Source organism: Habropoda laboriosa, unplaced genomic scaffold (assembly GCF_001263275.1).
Source record: "Habropoda laboriosa isolate 0110345459 unplaced genomic scaffold, ASM126327v1 scaffold65, whole genome shotgun sequence".
Taxonomy (NCBI): Eukaryota; Metazoa; Arthropoda; class Insecta; order Hymenoptera; family Apidae; genus Habropoda; species Habropoda laboriosa.
The window spans coordinates 3,399,813-3,422,148 of record NW_017100254.1 but is presented as its reverse complement, the minus strand read 5'-3'; the positions used below and the strand labels follow the sequence as shown (position 1 = coordinate 3,422,148).

Here is a 22,336-nt window from a genome sequence, read left to right as displayed (position 1 = left end):
AATGAAGAGTGAAAATAATTCACGAAGCAAAGTGCAAGCAAACAATGTTTATTCTAAAACTGCACAATGGATACGTAGAATATTTTTATTTTTGCGTGAGTAGGTATTATAGGGTTCGAGGGCAATTTTCAACCCTTCACTGTGGACTATTGCAAATATAAAAAAATACGTGTCCAATATTTTACTATATAAACTACTATATACCAAAATTTCATCAAACTCGGTAATTATCACTTCAGGATGTTCCCTTATTAGATCAACGAACTGACTAATCAAGTTTAACACTAAAGCTGTAAAATGCAGACAGTCAAAATATTGAAGAACACCGCTGAATTTTGATTTGCAACAACTATATCCGATAGATCTCGCGTGTGATCGAGCAAGTCCTCTCCCCTGTTACCTGAAATAACGAAGACGTTTCAGGTTGAAAGAGTTGACGGAGCACCCTGTACACCGAGATAGTTAGTCTGAAAGACTAACAGAGCGGAAGTGAATTCTCGCGAAACGGAACTTTTGCTTTTACAACTGCGAAAAGTTTCTACGCATAATTAGAATTTCAGTAGCGCCCGCCGGTTTGGATTTGCCAGGTATCATTGGTAGTCGAGCATAGTGTTTCCCTGTTTCACTACAGCGCCCCGTTTCCCTTCATTTTTCCGGCAGTTCTTCACACGCGTTTTCGCCTACTTCTATTAAAACGTACCGCGAAGCCTCGATACGGTTCGTTCGGGTTTCCCAATTCGAAACTTCCTTATACGTTTTCTCTCTTGAAAGTTCTTTACCGTGCCGATCGCAGGTCTTTCCGTTGCACGCTGTAACTTCCAGCGTTACAACCTTTCCCTGTCACTTACCAGTTTCCTGACAACGGTTCCAATATTTTCTTCGATGTTTATTTATGAACATTAACGTCTCGTTGAATTCTTTTTTGAAGGATAAAGAACGTTCGTGGAGCATTTCTTGGAAATTTGGCAATTTTTCTGCGTAAACGTTAAAAAAGGAGAAAGCCTGCTGCGTATTATAAATTGAAATTTTTTGCAGGGAAAATGCAGAGGGCTAAAATGAAAAGAGGCTGATCAAGTTAAAAGAAACAAAAAGGGCCGGGTAAAGTTTATTAGGAAAGAAATGAAATTTTCTGAGTTTAATACCCACTTCCAAAGTTTACACCGCATAATTCTGTCTAAAGAACTTAAAGTTCACATGCAGCTACAGCCAGTGCACATTTCTCCTCACTGATGGAAATTTTTTTCTAGAGTTGGATTTAGGACTCCCCCACGTTGTTGTCTCTTTTCTTTTTCTCTTTTTTCCTCCATCTTCTCCCTTCTGTGCGCGACTAAAATTGCGTTTTTTTCCCTAGCTAAAGTAATTACAACTTTCTTGATAGATTAGGATTAAAAATATGCTAAAAGCGCGATTAAAACTATGAATACTAATTGAAATGAAAATTAGATACAGTGTACGACTAACATGTGTGCCTTTGTTATTAGTTCCCCTGTTCTGCTATTCTTAAACGCTTCATCACGTGATTTCTATCAAACTTTATAATTGCTCAATTCGAAGTGTGCGAATGAATATGTTTGCGCAGGTACCGTTGTTTCAGGAAGTTAGTTAACGATCGAGACTATACGAGTTAATGAATAGAATGTATTTTGGTAACGTATATTTTTATGTACTTATGTCACGTAATTAATATGAAAACGGTAATTTGATTTTATCTGAAATGACGTTCGTCGATTTTGGTAACCCTCTGTAACCTGACTTTTTTTCGTTCGTGAGACGAAATATGGAAATATAGAAATATAGAAATACGGAAATATAGAAATGTAGAAAAATAGAAATATGGAAATATGGAAATATAGAAATATATAGAAATATGGAAATATGGAAATATAGAAATATAGAAGTGTAGATATAGAAATATAGAGATATAGAAAAATAGAAATATGGAAATATGGAAATATGGAAATATAGAAATATAGAAATATAGAAATATAGAAATATAGAAATATAGAAATATAGAAATATAGAAATATGGAAATATAGAAGTTTAGAAATATGGAAATATAGAAGTTTAGAAATATGGAAATATAGAAAAATAGAAATACAGAAATACGTGAAAAATAATTACTATAAAAAGATTGGCTGGTAAGAATACAACAGTACAAAAATATAGCGCAATAGTATAACAATAAACGAATAAAACGAGGCTTTAAAATACAGATAAATGGATAGGTAACTTCCAAGTCACAAGGCGTTAACTTACTTTCCGTACCGATAACCACAGGTCGCAAAAACAGAGGACAGAAGCACGAAGCGATATTACTTTATAAGTTACTGGGAAGATTCGAAGATTCGCCGATTGATTGAATTGGCCGTATCGTCCTATAGGGTTGCACTAATTTAACCGTATCCTGCTAATTAAATCGGTATTATCGGACAGGCTTCATTACTAATGAATTGCACGCATAGTCGGTATGATGCAGTACGCAATTCCACTCGGGCGAAGTAAAGCTGACCTGTCATACAACCTGGATACATTGACCATGTCTCGTTATACCTGTTGCAAAGTTTCCAACCGACGCCATGAAACGCATGAAACGACCTCGTTGCTTTGGTAGAACAGGTCTGCTTAATGGATGTTTTGAATTAACTTCAAATTGACGGTTCTGACGTTCACGGTTTATTCGATATTAACGTATAAAGGGATACCAATACCTCGGAATAAGTTTCGTAACGAAAACATGACCGTGGCACACTTTCTTCGCCACTTCACGACCATCAATTAACGTGGCTCATAATTTGAAAATGCGCAGCCAACTCTCTGAACAGCCTCTTTATCGAGATCTTTCCAATTACACACGGCGAAATTACACTCGAAACACAGACGTGCTGTTGCACAAAAAAATTGCAGGAAACCGTAGACGCGTGTATTGTTCAGAAGTGAAAAAGCAAATATTCGGTTGTTCGATAAGTAATATCGGATTTTTTCTGCTGCTCGTTTTCACTGCTTTTTTTTTTTTAATAAAAGACTATTCGTATATGAACTATGAAACGTATGTATAGTCCGAAAACTGAGATTTTGACGTGCAATTTAAAACAAAGTTCGTTTAATTTCTTTTTATCGATAAGAGTAAAATATTTATTCTGAAAGCTTTGAAACCATCTTTGCGCCGTTCTTTAATTCACAGCGCCATTTTCACGCACGTCAGACATCTTTCTTCTCTTTCTACCGCGTTTTGCAATTTAGAACAAAGTTCGTTACATTTCGTTTAATTTCTTTTTATCGATAAGAGTAAAATTTTTATTGTGAAATCTTTGAAACCATCTTCGCGCCATTTTCACGCACGTCAGACATCTTTCTTCTCTTTCTACCGCGTTTTGCAATTTAGAACAAAGTTCGTTACATTTCGTTTAATTTCTTTTTATCGATAAGAGTAAAATTTTTATTGTGAAATCTTTGAAACCATCTTCGCGCCATTTTCACGCACGTCAGACATCTTTCTTCTCTTTCTACCGCGTTTTGCAATTTAGAACAAAGTTCGTTACATTTCGTTTAATTTCTTTTTATCGATAAGAGTAAAATTTTTATTGTGAAATCTTTGAAACCATCTTCGCGCCATTTTCACGCACGTCAGACACATTTTTTCTGTTTCCACCGTATTTTTACTTTTGTGAAAATGAAGGAGCATAATTGCACGAAAATACGTCTTCTTCTTGTTCATCTTCAAATCAAAATAAACACTAAAAGAATTTAAACAAATATAATGAACTGTTTTTTAAATTACACGTTAAAATCGCAGACTATGCGTGCGTTTTATAGGTTATGTACGAATAGTCGTTTGTTTTAGAAACAGCAGAAACGATCTCTTACAGAAAAATCCAGCACTATGTATTGGCCAACTCGATATTTTGCTGAAAAGACGGATTAGCCGTCATGGCTAACAAATTACTTTATGAGAGCCTTACTCGAGGGGTCTAGGCTCGACGGAAGAGGACCAGCTTGACCCTAAAATTCATTGTTAGTCGACCGAACGATAGGACAATTTTTATAAACAATGTCTCACATTTGTGTTACAATAGACATACTCAGAACATGAGAACACAAGCTAAAAGACACTTTAACTACCTCCTACACATCGAATAGCCAATCAAGAAACACACAACGTTTATGAAACACTATGCACAGACACATTTTAGGGATTTTTTCATACTATTCGAAGATTGACACGGAGTACACACCTATAAGACATTTAACTTCGGTATTTATCAGGTCATCCCATAAGTTCGTCCCGAATTTTATAAATTAGATCGATATTTCTTAAAAAAACAAAAATAAATAATAAAATATTGGTCGAAAATTTCGTAAAATAAAATAAATAATCGTAAAAATAAGTAAGTGCCTTCTCATTCTACAACGTTTTTCAATTCTTTTTTATGAAACCATTATTTCCTTGGATTAGAATTTACGGGACGACATAATATACTTTGTTGAGCATTTGTAAGTAAAAGTATACAATCTTGTTCACCAAGGTGCATGATTCATATTGTACAACCTCGTGCAATCCACTGTACATTCATAAATTCGTTTCAAATTCGAGGTCCTCGTCGCCCTATCACCATGAAACATAAACGTCCACGCTGCAGCTCCGCCGATTACGTTATTTAAAGCTAACAAAGTGATACAAACAACGATATTAACACGCTTCCCATTGTATCGTACAATTTTTCATGCACATGAAAGGATTAACTGGAGGCTCGGCGCATGTATAAAGTAAACGTTTCCCTTTGAGGCACTTTGATACACCTTTTTAATCGTCCCGACTGTAAATTTCACCGCGTTGCGATACATTTCCTTTAAAATTCTGCCGGGTTAACAGCTTCCACCATTCCCTCTGACTTTTTACTTTAATACCATTCAGTACTTCCCTAACACTTATACCTCCGTGTAAAAATGTTCACAATTTTTTCCACTATTTTCGTGTATATTTTCCCGAGTGTGTGACAAAAGGTACGGGCAAAATAAACGGGTGGAATAAACTTCATTTGCAGAAAGTGGCAAAAATAGTGGATATTATCCAGCCGGAAGAGTGAAACCGTTTGAAGTGAAGCAATTAACGAGGAAACTCGTCGAAGAAAGACCGGGAGTAGCGTTGATTGAAAGGTTGGGCCAGTTATACCCGCGTACAATTGTATCCCTGTCTCTTTACCTACGGACTTCCTTCAACACAATAGCAGTTGCACGTTGGCGCGCGAGAACACGTGGTATTTGCATTTGACAGCAAGCTGAAGTACGACTATGGGATGTGTTCGAGCTTAATCTAGGCCTGGGTAAGAGGATTATCATGAAAATGTTTCAATTGCAGCTTTGGCTAACATTCCGGGATTGCCAAAATCAACTTTATGTATATCAACGGTTAGAATCACAATTACACCGAGATCCGCGGTTGCTCATTTGCAGCAGGCTATGCAATCTATCCGGAAATTCTTCGAGGTTATTCGCCGGGGATTCGTTCTGGAAAATATGTCACTTGTTTGGATTTTAATCAATTAAGCACTCGGATTGGTTTTTTAATTTACCGCCCCAAAATGGACTAATTTAAAAAAATTTTTTTTTTTGCATAAATGCACATTCCGTGGATACTGTAACATGTTTTCTGCATTTTCAGTGGTGTACGAAATACTTTTACCGTAATGGAGAAAAAAAAGGGGGAAATTTGTGCGTGCAGTAAAACGAATAAAGTTTAGCTTAAGAAAATAAATGTTTCGTTGATAATATTATTCTGCTATAATAACGACACTGTACTTAATTACAATTAAAAGTTATTTTGTGATACTTATTTTTCAGAAAAACAGTAAAAGGTGACGAAAGTGTCTTTTTCTCTTCTTTTCAATTATCTCCGGTTTAGTATCCCTCCGAGCATTTTATCAATATTTCTACAGATCTGTTTTAGATGTTGCACACTTTTTTCATACTCCACTCCAATTATTCCCATAAAAGCTCAGTCGGATTATAATTTCAATTTTCTGTAATGCCATTTTAATGTACAAGTATAATATTTGCATGGAGAAGCTTTTGTCCGAATAACGAATAGTGCTCGAAACTTTTCAGCGCCACTGTGCACTGTTACCGTTGAAAGCTGTAAACAATTTTATCAAAATTACCGAAAACCCTCTACAAACCGTATTAAATTACTCAATCGCCTGTCCTTCAATTTCACCCGAATCATCCAAAGAGGGAATCATCGAGTTGCACAATGGAGACTTCGGTGACTGCGAGCGTTGAACGATACTTGAGGGTAGTTAAAGATTCGTAACCGCACCCGGGGATACTCATTTGAATATTACCAACTATTTGTGGATTGCACCGAGCTAACTAGCAAAACTGTCGCGACAACTACACCTAAGTTCACTCAACTCTACCTTGACCTTCGAGAATTCTGAGTCACGAGTTGAGCAACTGAGAAACAACTGCAACCGTGAATCGTGCTAATCTCGTTTTAAACAACTGAAGCTATTGCAGTACCGTAATTTTGAGAAAACGTAGTTTCGAGAAAATGTGGCGACCACAGAGAGGAAAGGGGCGAAGAGAGACGAAAGCCAGGCCCAATAGAGGCCCAATAATAGCCAGGCTGGCTATAAAGTGTGGCGTGCAAGGGATGGAAAAATCGTCACTTTGCAGGCTTTTCGAAAGTTTTCCTGCACGCAAATGTTCATGCATGGCTCTAACACCGATCTCCCATATTAATGCAATCTAACGTCGATTGTACTGTTTTAGAGCGTAAGGAGGAATTACCCCGGGTGGTTCTCCAGGAATTTTCAGGCGGTGTGAACCAACAAAAATAGAAAGAGGATGGAAAGACGGTGTTGTTGGAAAAGTCGAGAAGAGTGGGTAGAAGTTGCGTGGGTCAAAGTGGCACGTTATTATAGTTATCTGTACATTTCTGTTAACCCTTTGGACTCTTTGAGGCGACTAAGAAGCGACACTATATTTACCATTAGAGACAACTCTGAGGATATGTTCCAAGACAGCACTACACGTTTAGAGATCTCAGCAGTGAAACAGTTTGAAAGAACCAACTTCTGATAAAAATATTAGTTTCAAAAAATTACATTAATCCTTTGTACTCCGAGCATTTGTTGATAGAATTAATCAGCAAATCTAGCATATTTATGTTTATTGTTTATGAATTTATTTATTTCTATTTCTCATTTTAATTTCCACTATTTCGATAATATAGAAAAACCTGAATTTCACTGTTTAAAGTTCTCCAAAGTAATTACGCGTGTCGCCATAATGGCGCCATTGGAGTGCAAAGGGTTCATTTTCGCTACTTCCTCATAGAAAAGAGGGCCTTCGAGTGCAAAGGGTTAATCTATTTATATTTCTAATTGCACACTATTCACGGTTAAATTCTCTGTAAAAAAAAAAAAAAGAAAAACGTGCAACATTTGTACATACATTTTGTCCAAATCACGTATAAACCAGTGGGAATATGGGAAACACATTAATTCGTCGGAGTCTAGCTCTTCGAGCGGAGGCTGAGCCGTTTCGTTTGTTTAAATCAATTCCGGGGGAAACGTGGAAATTCGATGAGCATATACACGTTTGTACGAATTAGATCCCGATTGATAATACTCCGTAGCGACTTGAATTTGTGAAATTGTCGATAGCTGAATCAGACTGATGGCCTCTCTCATTTTGCATGCACGCTTCTGCTATAGCGGGCACGACGTTGCACCGCAAATGGGTTTGTAGCACGTGAGAAATAACTACCGACCGAATAATTTCGTTGTCATCCGTTTAATAGTATCGCGCGGCTCATACGGCCGTTATAAAGTATCGCATTGTAGGCAAACTGTTTAGGCTACATTAAGCTTTATTTTCTTCTTCCATGAATCGCTGTTTCTACGCCGAGCGAAATTGCACGGGTAATTTGTGGAATTGCAAACTATTCGGGAAACCGCCGATATTATAATATAATTGCTCGTCGATGCGAAATTTGGTATTTTAATTGTGTTAATTTGGTAAGAACGATGATAGATCGGCCTGTGTATCGAGTTTTACAGTCATTTTTTTCGGTAAGAGTGTAAAATCGCAGAAGAATTACTTGGCGTTGTTTAGTTTTTGCAGAAAAGAGAGAGGGAATTCTGACACGAAGGTGTGATCTCGAATTAAATAGAAGGTAGTGGATTCGAAGTTAATTTAACTTTTACTTATTTAACTTCTGTGAAAGAATAATGTACTTACGAAGCCCTATTGTGCGCGGCATTTTTCCCCGTAAAAGGTCATTTAGGGAGAAACGAGCGACGGATGCTTTGAAGAAATATGTTATCGATCATCCTACCTCTTCTAATCGCGTTATTTTTAATTTCATTCCGGTAACTACTCGGCTAATTAAAATATCAGCTTTGCGAAAAATTCCTCGCCGAAAGGTGGGTGACATGGTTAAATTGCGAGATTGAAAGAAAATCGCGGATATTTTGCAGCGAATCTATTTCTGAAAATCACCCGAATTCTCCTATGCTTCCTGGAAAATTGAAAATTGAGCGGAAAATGAAACCACGCGTGACACTTTTTAAAAAAGTTTCTTTAATAAAACACTTATGTACCTTTGTTTACGTGACATCTTCGTTCTATAGTGAGCCATAAAGCATGCTGGTGAAAGCTATATACGGGAAACCGTAAGACACCAGGTGTACCATAAAATTCAGTGCAAGAAAATCAAATTAAGAAAATCGTAAAAGGACGCGCTGAAGCTCTCGTGAAAAGCGCACAATCAACTGTTCTATGCAAAATTGCAAATATCCAATAACACACCATTGCAAAAAATTATCCAATTGTGTGAAATCTATCGGTAACATTTTCTCCGCATAAATTCGTCTCCTAAAATTCGTCTATTAAGAAAAATAATTTTGTCGTGTAGACTCGTAATTTGAACAGTTTCGAATATCCGTCATTTGAAATGAGCAATTTCTTGGGAGAGAACACGAGTCGACGAGGCAGAAAAATCTAAAGCTTGACGATGCCTGCAAGAGCAGATTCACAGAACTTTGGAAGGGAACGTCTTCGTCATGAAAGCGGGATTCCTGATTTAACGTTCCACGAATTGGCCCTGGTTTATTGCTGAACAGGATGTGGATGAAAATCTTTTGCTTCTCCACTTGGCAATATTATTTTCCAACTGGAAGATTCACTGATCTCCTTAAGCGTATTTCCATTTACTTCTGGTACTTTCAGCCGTGGGTTTCGTAGTGCTCCTCGAGTACCAGCACTAACATGAACTGACCCACCGAGCATTTTTGTGAAAGGCTGTTTAGTAGGTGGAATTTTTGCCTCTGCTCCAGAGAAAAGATTCGCCTACTTCGAATAATTGAATCTGTACAGAGTTACCTTTCGAAGCAATATTTCCAAATTAATACTGCACGTCTATTTTCCAATTGTAATTTGAAAATAAATATCGCACGTCGATTAATTTACTTTGCATTAATAGTAATTAATAATAGCGCAGAAAAGAAATTTACGATATGAAAATTACAAATTTCTTTAAAAATTTCAAGCTTCAGTTTTCACATAAGTAATCAAGTTTCCAAATTGGTTTACAGGCTGACGAATTAATTACTACGTAACAATTTCTACGCGCTGTATACGTGATCCTAGCCAAAATCTCGAAAATCCACGTGATTGTATTTGCCGATAACAACGTGAAACAACGTTTCCGCCTGCTGTAACATATGTATTGTGTCACCAGCTAGATACACGAAATAACTGGACAGTAATAATGGGAACCGCAGAATTGAAACTGAGCGCAAATATCTTATAAACGTGATTAATGAGAATTTAATACCGTTCCCAGCTAATTCTATCTCTAACCGCTCGCTCAATTCGTACGAAAAAATATCACCAAACAGACAACTGACACCGTTATCCAACACAACTGCACAACAAACTCTCTCGCTCTCTCTGCACACTATACAAAATTGTCAGAAGAAAAAAGAAAAAAAACGTAAAAATAATACAAAGGAGACATACAGGTAGGGGGTTCGATTTAAACGTAAAGAACACAGGTGCGCGCACTGTTAATCAGCAATAATAAATCACACGTTTAACACGGAAAAATGCACTGGCAGGCGTAATTCACACTTGGCGGCGATCTGAAAATTTGCCCGTAGAGGATCGCGAAAAGGCAGGCGGCGCAGAGAGGTGGACCCTGGAAGGTGGTGATCGAACAATGGTGACAGGCAACGCGTAACTCGTTAAACTTGATACCGCGGCTACGATACACGTGCAGAGGAAGAAGTGGCGAGAGCAAGCGAACGCGTAGATAGGTTGTGTATCGGTGGCGCAAAAATTTTCCCGTTTCAACATTTACCGCCACTGGCAGTGCTCGACTGCGCCTGACATAGATTCTTAATAAGCGTGTGGATCCCACTCACCGGAACTGGTGGAGTTATCGGACCAAACACTTGCTGCGAACGCCGTGAGTAGGAAAATCGTGATAAGGAACCGCTCGCGGCTCCCGATGCTCCCTAGGACACGTTTCACACGTTCACTGATCATCACGGTACAATTTCGACGAGAGGATACGCGACCGGCATCCCGACTGAGGGTACGGGAGCCCCAAGAGCGTGTTTCTCTTTCCCCACTCCCTTCGTGCTTGCTTTCTCTCCACTCTGTTCTATCCTCCCTACCACGCTTCCTTTCCCGCCACGCGCAGACGCCCCAACGTTCCGGGCTTTCTAACTCTTGAGCTCACCCCTACTCTCTCTCCCCTCTTCCTCCCTTCCCAGCTACTCCTTCTACAGCCCTTCCAACAACCACCTTCTTAATCTCACTCACTTATCTCTTATCAATAGGTGACGATTAATTATCGCTATACCTTCCTGAGTTCGAGCCAACGCTTCTCGCTTTCCTCGTTAACCGATAGAGAAGCACCTGTGGAACGTTCTTTTCACCGTCTTCCGGCGTCGTATCTTACGGTGGAAATCTCAAACGAAATATCGAACAGCATTCTCACCTGGGTGGGAAACTAGTCCTTAGCTGTGGATTGTCGCACGATTGTCGTGGAAATTTTGCTTCGACTCTTTCGTCACTGATGGCGCTTATGGAGGCTAGCCCTTAGCGATTGACGCCTATAGGCGTTTCGAAAATTTTCTCGCACTGTACTCTTGGGAGCCTAAACCTTCCTAAACTCGGGGAATTTTTCAGTGCACGGTGAATCACGTCGGTCTCTCGCAACCGATTTTTAAACGATCGGAATATGGAATTTATACCGTACAGTTTCGTGTAATTCATTACATGGATTTCGACTCGGAAGGTTAATTTTATCCTTCACAGACTTCTACGTTGATTTAATAAACTGAATTTTAAAACGATGCGGCTAAAATAAGAAATTTTTCAGCCATGGTTACACACACGTTACGTATTAAAGTCTTCCGTAGTTAGAGGGTTAAGAAGCGTGGCGTTATTGTTATTTCAGCGAAGTATCGATAATTCCCACCCTTTCGAGATAAATGGCAATTACCAAGCGCAAGTTGAAGAGGTTCCAGTCTTGACATTTCCATCTGTACTTCTGTGTTACCGTCTCTAAAATGTGTCTCGCAACTCGTTGAATCTGAAACAGGTAAATAAGTTAAGAGAGCATTTCGTGATTATCGTTGAATCCTTCATTCGCACGGGTTAAACTTCGTTGAAGTACATTTGCTCTCCCGGCTAAGCTTTTCTTATTTTCCTCGGTTACGAATTAAAACTGCATCGTACATAAACGCGACACACTTTGTCCGTGGGAGGTCCGTTAAGCGTGGAATATTTCCGACAATTTGCGGAATATTCATCGGGTGACAAGAACTGCGGATTATTGAATCAACGGAGGTGCCAGCGAACACTTAATAACTAAGATTAGGGGTGATCGAGGCCTCGTCTATTGTGATTACGATGGACGTCAAGCGATATTAATCATCTACCACCTGAACTGAATAGACCTGTGAACGTGAAACGATCGGTATTATATCGAACACACGCGTTAAATAATCGTGTGCGTATGAAAATTGATAAATTGTCGAATTTAAAGGAAATTGGTTGAATTTATATTTATACGTCACACTGTACACAGCTCTATCGAACGTTTACTATTTGCGACACTGGAGAATAACGTGTAAAGACGCTCGTAATCTGTGTTTCCACGCCTACATGCAGCCAGATCCTCACAAGTGAATAATGATCGTGGAGAAACGCGGATTACAGAAACGTGTGGCATATGGAGGAACGGCGTGCGGAGGATGTTCTTGTAGATCCCTACACTGGAAGGCGTGTCTGAGAGACTCGAAGGCGCCAGAAGACACACTGCTATTGTAGCTTCCAACTTCTGACGATGCTGGTCCCCCCTTCTTCTTCCTCTTCTTCTTCTTCTCTTTCGCTTCCTTTCCTCCTTGCCTCCTGCTGCAGCCAACACTGTCACGATTCTCCTCACATCTTCTCCTCTCCCTCTCTTCCTGCGTTCACGCATCCCTTGCCACAGGACTATCGCCTGCAAGTATCATGCCAACCTCTCGAATCCTTCTTCCTTTTCCTTCGATTCTCTAGCCAATCGACCATGGCCAGACCTACGATCTATTCCTAAATACTTTGCATTCTTTCACGAACATTCCAATTATCCTTCTTCTGTACCTTCAACTCTCTCTGTATTCTTGGAACAGAAAGGAACGACACTCGTGCACACGTCGATAAATATGTAGTAAAAGTGAGGAAAATTGGAAGAATATGAGATAGCGAATGCAGTAAAAATGTGAACTATCGACGAAGTGGTTAAGCACATAATGCGTCAAATGTAGAAACACTCTCTCGGTTGTAATGGCCAATACAGCAAACGATTACCGAGATAAAATAGAGCCTGGAGGGTTACGAGGAGGCAAAACTCATTTCAAGACGAGCAGTATCTGTATCAGTTTGAAGTTTGCCCCGTCGAGTTGCTGTTCCTCGCAAGATAATAAAGCAATTTCGTTCAAATAGGCTGTAGAATCGTTCACTTTGCACCGATGATCAAACGGACACAGCTTCGACATGTCCTACTTTCTTTTCACTTACACTTAATAAATCTCGAATGAAAAATCAAATTTTACTTTCTTCGAAAAGCGACGTACGAGAAAGCGCGCAATTTCGTGACACTTGTTGGCGCTTAAAGGAGACGTAATCTTCGTAAATTGATCGTTTTAATAGTTTAATTTCCATTCGAGTGGGAACACTTTAGAAGAACACGCGGAGAGATCTTTGCTATAGCAAACAGGGATGCCAGGGACATGACGCTTGGCTACTTCGAAAGCAACAACCGATGCTCTCTAGCGAGGACGCAACGGCAGATATGGTGCCGATGTGTTTAGGAACACAGCACAAGGTACGCTCCGCTTCTGTCTCTTGCATGGCCACAAAGTTACATCTCGCAAATTGTGTTTGTCAACAACGGCTAATTGCCTCTGGAAATGTTACTTAACTATGAAGAGACTCATAATTAGGCCGATGGAATCCCACGAAACACGATTATTTCCCCGACGTAAATATAAGAGCGAAATCGTTATCGATTCTAGAAATCGCGGTTCTAAACTTTACGCTAAGATCTGAAAATTCGAATAACGAAGCTAGAATATCAGGCTGGTTCGTTGCGTTTCATAAATGTCTCCCGAGAATCGCTTCTTAGCCTGTATCTTAAGATTTAAGTAGTGCTAGTCAATAGATAAGGAGGCATAGTCCAGTTTTTCGAAACTTTGCGCCTGTGATTGGCACGACTCGGTTAAAAATATTGGAAATACAGATAAAACATTGTTTCCTTTATAGAAACTTATCATTTATCGAGAAAATATAGTACAAAGATACCGACAATACGTATAAGTAGAGCAATTTCCATTCTTCTTAACCAATGTCTTAAGATTTAAATAGTACAAGTCAACAATGCAGGAGCCATATGCCAGTTTTCCGAAATTTTGCACCTGTGATTGGTAGAACTCAGTTAAAAATGTCGAAAATACAAATAAATAAATAAATAAAACAATACAAAGCTGTGTGTATAAGTAGAATAACCTAATTTCGAATCTTCTTAACCAGTCTTAAGATTCAAGTAGTACAAGTCAATGCTTAACGAGAAACATTCCAGTTTTTCGAAACTTTGCACCTGTGATTGGTAGAACTCAGTTAAAAATGTCAAAAATAGAGAAAAAACGTTGTTTCTGACAGCTACTCGCATAAGTAAACCAATTTCCAATCTCGTCGTCCAAGATCCGGCGATATGAACACCTACATTCCTAGCCGAAATTTCCGATCAATCGAGGGGTTTCTAAATGCATAGCAGATCGTTAATAAGGATCAAGCTAGTCGACAGCAGATGACTCCTGTAACTCCCTATAAACATGGAAGCGATAATCCTGATTCTGGGAACGCACTTCTCCCGCAGTATAGACGCGATCCAGCGGTTAAGTTGAGTGGGTGACATAACAAGGTTATCAAGGAATGCAGGGACAGGCTTTCAACAGAATACAGCTTATACCGGCACTAATCTAATCTTCCTTCCACTCTTCCTCTTCCTTCCACACATCACTGCTTCCCATCCTGTCCAACTCCTGTCCCTTCTACCTCTCTGTTTCCACCGGCCTTTCTGCATCCGCAGCTTCCTACATACCTGCCATTGCCGGACGTTCACCTGACCTATCATACTATTAGCCCAAATTACAGCTCTCTTATTCTCCCAAAAAGACGACAGACGTACTCCCACGCATGCACGTGGCGTTAAAAACAATCCCGTCTTCTTCGTGCTTTCACGTATTAAAAAAATTAATTCTTGGTAAATTAACGTAACTGTGAACGTAATATTGGGTTGGAACAAAAGTTCCTAGCGTTTTTCAAGTGAAATTCAAAAAATTCGATAATGTGCCATTTTGTTCCACTATCTATCGACACCTTCGTGGCAGTTTCCTGACTCGAGCGTGACATTTTTCTGGGTGGTTCGACAAACGCCTGGAACGTTTTCACAGTTACCTTAGCTTCCCAAGAATTAATTTGTTTAGTATGTGTAACGCGAATTTCAGCGACGTCAATATTAAAACAGATCGCGAAGCGTTCGCAGGGAGGAATAGAGGATTGGCGGGAACCGGGGCGGGAGGGAGAGTTTTGCAAGAAGAAAGTTCGTTTTTGAAATATGCCTGAATAGCTGTCAGTGCTATTTCGCAAACGAGGAGTCATTTAAACGCTTATGAGCACTTGACGCTGATAGGAAAGTCAAATGCACTGTCCCCCCCCGCCCCTCCATCTCCTATCACCCTCACGTTCCTTCTCTATTCTGCTTCGTCGACTGCCGCTCCTTTCTCGTGTACGAAACGCTTCAACGAATCGCTGCACGCGCTTTTGATGATGTCAAACTTCTTCCTTCCTTTGTACAGAAAACTCCCGACGCATTTTTACCATTTTTATTTATCGTTAACGTTAATTCCCGAATTTGACAATACACCGTTACACGTTACACACTCCTCGTCGAACAGAAATCTTTCACACGTTTTACAAACCAATCAACCATTTACTTCCCTTCGTTCTTTTATTCTATCACTCTCGTTACACTGGGAAAAAAATCAAGGAAAATACGATTGAAAATGTCCGCTGATTTATATTCCAGCTTCGTTAAAATTGTACAATCTTTTCTACTTACACAGAGAGAGAGAGAGACAGAGATACGCATTAAATTGTATTCCATTGAATCTTTCCACGTCGTATAATTTATTTTTACGTCGTTCTGCTAGCTAAAGAAATTAGTAACCAGATATTGCTGCACCATCAGAGCAGAGAATTTATGGTAATGCGAAATTTGGTATTACAAATCGTTTCGTTCCATTTTACGCAATTGTTAATAATCAACTTAATATTAATCGCCTATCCCATTTTGCAATTCAAATATACAACACAATAGTGCTTTGTACACGTAAACTTTGGCAAAAAAAAAAAAAAAATATAAATACTCTTGCATTTTTTAATAAACCACAGAGACATCGGGAAACGTTATCCGTTTCCATTAACTACCCTGTCACGAAAATCTTTTCAATTCCGTACTTGGAACGCCCCGTTGTGAATTTTTCAAACAACGAATCGAATTTATTCCAGGCACATGTGCATACACGCGTGTACAGAGAACGGTGTAACCGAAAACGTAACAATTTCATAAATTTAAGCCAGATTTTACGCCCTCCCGCCCCGAATCACCCATCGGTGTTCTTCTTCCCTCTCTTTCACGGGAACAGAGAGCCGGTGAGAAACAAACGGGCTCACCCCTTTCGAAAATATTTACGCGTGTAGCTGATCGCAAACACATAAAATAATATGACATATCCGAGGACGCCGTAAACGCGGCGCATGACTGCGTTCCGACGCTGCTGCCACCGCAGTTTTGTTTATTTCATTTTGTTTGTCCGACAACACGGTACCTCCAATTTCCAGATCCCACTATCGTCGTTAATATTGATCCCCGCCACGGACTAAAATGGAACGGCGATACTGAGTAACGCCGGTATAATTATACGCGGCGCGACTCTTTGTGTACACACACGCTTAACCTGTACACACACGCGTAAACAGGCATTAATATTTGCGGGTAAACCGGATCTGGTGATGGATGATGACCCTAGAAGTAGAATTGCCGCCGTTATTTGCGGAGACACCTGTCAAGTGTACTTGAACTGTCTGAAACAGAGTCAAGTGAGAGTTTGCCGCACGATTGTACCGATGATGCAGATTTAAGCGACACCGTGTAGAGATTACAGCGGAAGTGCGAGGGGAGAGGGTGCCTCCGAGTAGGTATAAATAAAAAAAATCCAAGGATTAACTTTGGGGAATTTTGCGTGAAGTGTGCTGGAGGAACGTAAATACATTGTGAAGCTGGAGAAAATTTTGATGGTTTGCTTTTGCGAAATTGAGGCGAAATGGGACAAGTGGAAATTAGAGGAGTAATACGAGAGAGTGTTAGTTTCGAGAGAAACACGTTATGAAACTGCGTTAAAAGTGTTAATGAAAATGTCAAATATAAGAACACTATCACTCAAATTTCACCCCCTGGCCAAATTTTTTCAGTTTAACAGCTTTGATAGCTTCTGTCATTTTCTTTAGAATAATTCTTTCCTAGGTCTTCCTTTTTTTTTATTTAAGTTTGTACTTGGAATCTGAAGGAGTGCTTGAAACCCATTTTATTATTTGGTAATAAATTTAAATTTGGTACCAACTCGCCCTTTTACTTTCTGTCATTCAAAAACACAATATACCTCAAATCTCCATTAATATTCTCAAGCTGCGATTATCATAGAATAACTTGCCTTCTTTGTTTCTTCGCAAATCAGTCAAAACGAAAGACGTTCGTTAACAAAAAACTAGCAATGGCTGTTATAGCTAATGACAGTGGTTATAGTCTTCAAAATACTTCATTTCTCTCGTTACTACATCTAAATCAAAACCTTACCGTCATCTCAAATATCCTCTTCTTGCAACCTAAACTTTCCAAATTGAAGTAAATTGCACCTAATTGCCTAAATTAAATCCCACTTCAATATGCACGTGCAAATCCCTCCTTAACGAAACACGTCCATTAAACAAAAAAAACACTCTTCGTAACTCTCCTCCACTTACCTCAAAAAAAAAAAAAAAAGTAATAAACACGTAGCCTCACCTTTCGGCCTCCTCCGGCCTTTTCAATGTTCCCTCCAGCTTCGAAATTTATTCCCCGCCACGGTAACGACCGTGTGTTGTCAATAATAAAAGACCTCGGTTATAGAATTTCACGGATTGAGTTAGTACCAGGTTCGAATAGCTATTTTAGGGTGGGTGGACGATAGGGAAGACGTGTAAGGGCGCGGGCGGGGGCGGAGCGAGAGGGGTATATTTTATGGAGCAGTTCAGTGGTAATGAAGGTGTTTACATGCAGGCAAGAAGGCGTTTCGTCGAGGCGTAGGTAATTAGGACAGGCCGCGTCTACCTACACGATAGGCAGTGGCAGAGGTAAATGTGGACGGGCGTATGCACATAGAACGACGGCGCACACTCGTTATTTCAGAGCTACCACTCGTGTAATGTACTGGCGTAATTAGCGTTATCTGATCTGCGGACAAAGAGGAGTCACTCGTTTATAGAACTACGTCAGTTGCCGAAATGCCACTCGATTATGCAAAAAACCGGAATGCTTCGCGCAAGCTGCACAACCGATCCCCGGTAGAAGTGGCCGTCATCTGAACAATGTGCCGCGATTTCCGACGATCGGGTAACTTATTGTCGCTGTATCAATAGAATCGAAAGTGCTATCGATCCGCGCGATCAATTTCTCTTCCTTTATTCGAACAACACAATATTAAGCACGACGTCGCTTCAGAGGCACGGTTTTTTTTTTTAAATAATAGCGTATAGAGCATTGTTCCAGAGGTGCATTTTTCCAAAAAAATTCTTATCTTTTGTATGAAAGCACTGATGTTAACTCTAAGTGACCTACATTTTCGAAGTTTCTGGCGTTTAAAAAGTTTCCCAGCGAACGAAGTAGACGATATTACTTCCCGATTCAATTTCGTTTCTTCAGTTATTTGTTCGTCGAATTGTGCAACATGATACGATAATGAAAATAAATGAAAAAGAAAGAACGAATCGGACCGAGATATTTATGCGACGGCCTATTTTATGTACGTTCACTTTGCATCGCGATTATGCCGTACGAAAGTGAAACAGCGATAATTTCCCGGAAATTGTCGAGTATCCCAATAAAACAAATGTACGCATATACGTTTGAATATAAAAAAAAAATAGGTCTGGCTGGAGGCAAGGTATATCGACCAACGGCTGTGGCTGCTGGGGGAATAGAAACTTTTCCATGGATATGAAATAGATAACGGTCGGTTCGAGGTCGTTTACTCGCCGATACGGAAAAGCTGGATGGTATCTGGCTAGGGGGCCAAGATATTTTCCTGATCCGAAATCCCTCCGTTCGGTTCGCTCGTTAAAGTCATTCTGGCGTCTCACTTCTCCTCCTAGAGAAAGAGATTTCTTAGAAGTGGCCCCGGACTATAAACGACCGACTTCACTGACTAGGCGTATTCAAAGATTTCCACAATTGCACGCGCCCCGATAATACAGTTCGCGCGCCGGTAATCTCGAAGAAAACGATATATTTCAACTCGATTCCGGGGGAATTTATTCGACGGTTGTCCGCGTAACTCTTCCGCTTCAAACCGAGCCAATCGATTTTACTTTTCCCCGCTCGTAGAGGAAACCTGTGTTCCGCCTATCTAAGAATATTCATTAAAAAAGAGAATTCGAACGATCGTTTATTTGCGGCTGTTTAAAAATATCGTTCGTTTTAATAGGTTCAAACACGAACGACACACTTACGCGTGTGTGTACAGGGTGTTTCGACACATGTGGGCGTAATTTCAACAAGAAGAAACTTTATGTTTTCCACTGATACTTATGACTCTATTCACTGCTTCTTTTAATTCTTTATTTTTCTGGTCAGCTATGTAAACGCTATAATAAACAATTTTTGATCGGACCAGCTTTTCTAAATAGGACATTAACTGGCGAATCATACGCTACATTTTACATGAACTATTAGATATCACTTGACATCGTCAATTGTACATGGTTTATGCACGATGCACATTTTAGTCGACTAGCGAGACAGTTTTTAAACGAGAGATTCCCTAATAAATTGGCCGTGGAGGGCGAATTAATTGGCCAGCACGATCGCCTGACCCTAAATCCATTGGACTGTTATTTGTGGAGGCACCTGAAGTCTTTGGTTTACAACACACCAGTGGACAATGTTGAGGACCTGCGATATCGTGTTCAAGTTGTCGGCGAATTCAAACACCTGGTAATTTTTGAACGAGTGAGAAATAACAGGTATAATACAGAAAGAGCTATAATTCGGAAACAAGGTCATATCAGGTATATACATTTATACGAACTTTTCATCTTATTTCAGCGTACTGAATCCATCTCTGAAATTACGTCCACATGTTTTGAAACACCCTGTATATATACAAACATTCGTTAGTATCTCGTTAATTATTAGCTGTAGGACAAGGTTAACGATCTTTCGAACTGCCGTCAAAAAAATAGAGCATTCCATTAAGAAAAAAAGAAAGTTGACCTTCGAATCTCCTAAACGCCTCCGCTTACAAAGAAGTCGTGTACACCTCTTGATGCACACCTTTGTAGAAATAATTTTTCGTACAGCGCCTAATTTATGGGTGATTCGAGGTGATGAAGTTAGACGCCTCACCCTGTACAGGGTGTAGAGTGTAGAAACTAGGTTGGAAGAAAAGTTATTGGCGTGGCGCAATTGTTCCGCTTTAAGTATCACCTCGCATTACCAAGCGACGAGAAGGCGGACAATTTAAATTATAGGTATGCTCAACTGAGACTGCCTTCTCTTATCGCATTAACGCGAGAATACCGTAAAATGCGCAAGGCAAAGTACCCACGCCACCCAACAACTTCCCAGCGTAACCGTGTTCATTACAAAGAAAGATCTCGCCGAATTCCCCATTTACATTCCGGCATCGTATGTGACTCTTAAGCTCCGAGGGGTTATGTGGCCACCTATTCTCGACCCTTTCCCCCCCGGATTAACTTGTTTTCTTGTAATCGTCCGCTACTGTCTTTCGATAAAGATTACCCCGCCCAACTTCACGCGACCGTTTATTTCCGTGGGAAATGTGTGCGCGCAAACGTATTTCAGAGAAAAATGCAATTCCCACTGCGAGCTTTCGCGAGTATGTATATATACCGCGTGCAAACAGCGGACGTGCTTTTCGAAAAGCAGCTGCTTAGACTTTTATAGCTGCGGAACACACTTTGCTTGATATATCGAAATCGTCTATTAACACTTCGCAGTCATATCGAGGTGAGACACGAGCGCTGAGCTAGCCGAAATTCATCATTTGTGTGATGAGTGAGGAAAATTGGAATGGTTTTTCGATTTGGTGGCTGAGAGTTAGGGTTTCGATTACTACTCGTGAGGAATGAGGTTTCAATGAGTGTACTTGCAATGTAATCACTTTATACGAGTTGGTTTCGAACTCTAGAATGAGTATCTACAGATTTGGAAAATGTACTTGCAAGCAGTTCGATGTTAGAAAGAGTCGAATCTTGGAAATAAAAATTCTGTAGCAGGTTTCATGATTATAATGGTTATATGTAATTTTTGGTAAGGAACTCACGCAAGTTTCTTTTTTATTTCTTCAAGTACACGTGAAAGATTCGAATCTATTTCGTTTAGATTCGAGTACACTTGGAAATACTGTTTCTATTTTCTGAAATACTTGTAGTATGGCCAGCAGACCAAATTGATGGTTAATTAGGACTCGTCAGTGGACGAGTTCTGATCACGTTTTAAGAGGTGCTGAAAACAGCACTCAAGTCAGTAAATTAGCTCATAGGAATGTATTCTGATTGCCAATAAAAAGGAAGAAATTTAAAAAAATACTTACAGAGGGTTCGAATCTACTTGCAAGGTACTTCATCTTATCCCTAATCACCATACGTCCCGGTTTTCTGATTTCTTAATTTTTAAAGAGCTCTAAAATATACGGAATTCTACGAACAAATTAAGAATAACAAATCATTTCGTAAGAAAGCTTTGAAACTCGGCTCCCAAGTATGTAGATTGCTGCTATATTTTTAGTTACTATTTCATCTTTCACTTTATGTGATTTTTTAACTACTACAATAAAAGTACACTTTTTCAGAAAAATTTCCTTCTAACTTCTTATTTTTGCATCTCTTCCGGTTTGGTGATGAAAAAATATGGCAGCCCTAGGTATAGCGTTGGTATACATAGTATACATTAATACACGGTGCAGCCGAAAATTATATACAAGCGTGCACCAGGTGATTTCTTATGAAAAAATGACACAAAAATATGGAATAAAATTTGTTCATCCGGCGCGTAGTTCTGGAGAAAATCGAGTTTGAACATCCGTTACGTACGTTTACACGAGGACGCCAGTTGGAGCAATTCTTTAATTAAAATAGCCAAATACTTTTGAAAAAACATTGTCTTTGCGTTTCCTTGAATTTAAAAATTCGTAAACCGATCATTCCCTATTTTACAATTACGCAGCTGAAACTACACGCGCAGCGGATTTTCAAATTCGATTTTCTCAAAAGCTAAGCCGGGATTGCGTATTGCATATTCCTTTTTTATTTTTTCATAAGGAATCACCTCGTGCCCGCCTATACACAGATAACTTTCATCCGCACTCTATATAATTAATTCATAAACTCGCTGTGAAAAAAGCATGCATATTGTAGTCAATGGAATGCGTATCAGCGAAATTT

At 39.5% G+C, this 22,336-nt stretch overlaps 1 protein-coding gene across 1 annotated transcript in view; it reads right to left on the bottom strand.

Moving 5' to 3' along the window:
• Nucleotides 1–10,552, bottom strand: part of LOC108572364 (neurotrimin-like) — a 97,093-nt gene extending 86,541 nt beyond the window's left edge. Inside the window, exon 1 of the mRNA XM_017934592.1 lies at nucleotides 10,429–10,552. Within this exon, the coding sequence (XP_017790081.1) occupies nucleotides 10,429–10,552 (124 nt within the window). The remainder of the gene's footprint in view (nucleotides 1–10,428) is intronic.
• Between the last annotated feature and the right edge of the window lie 11,784 nt (nucleotides 10,553–22,336).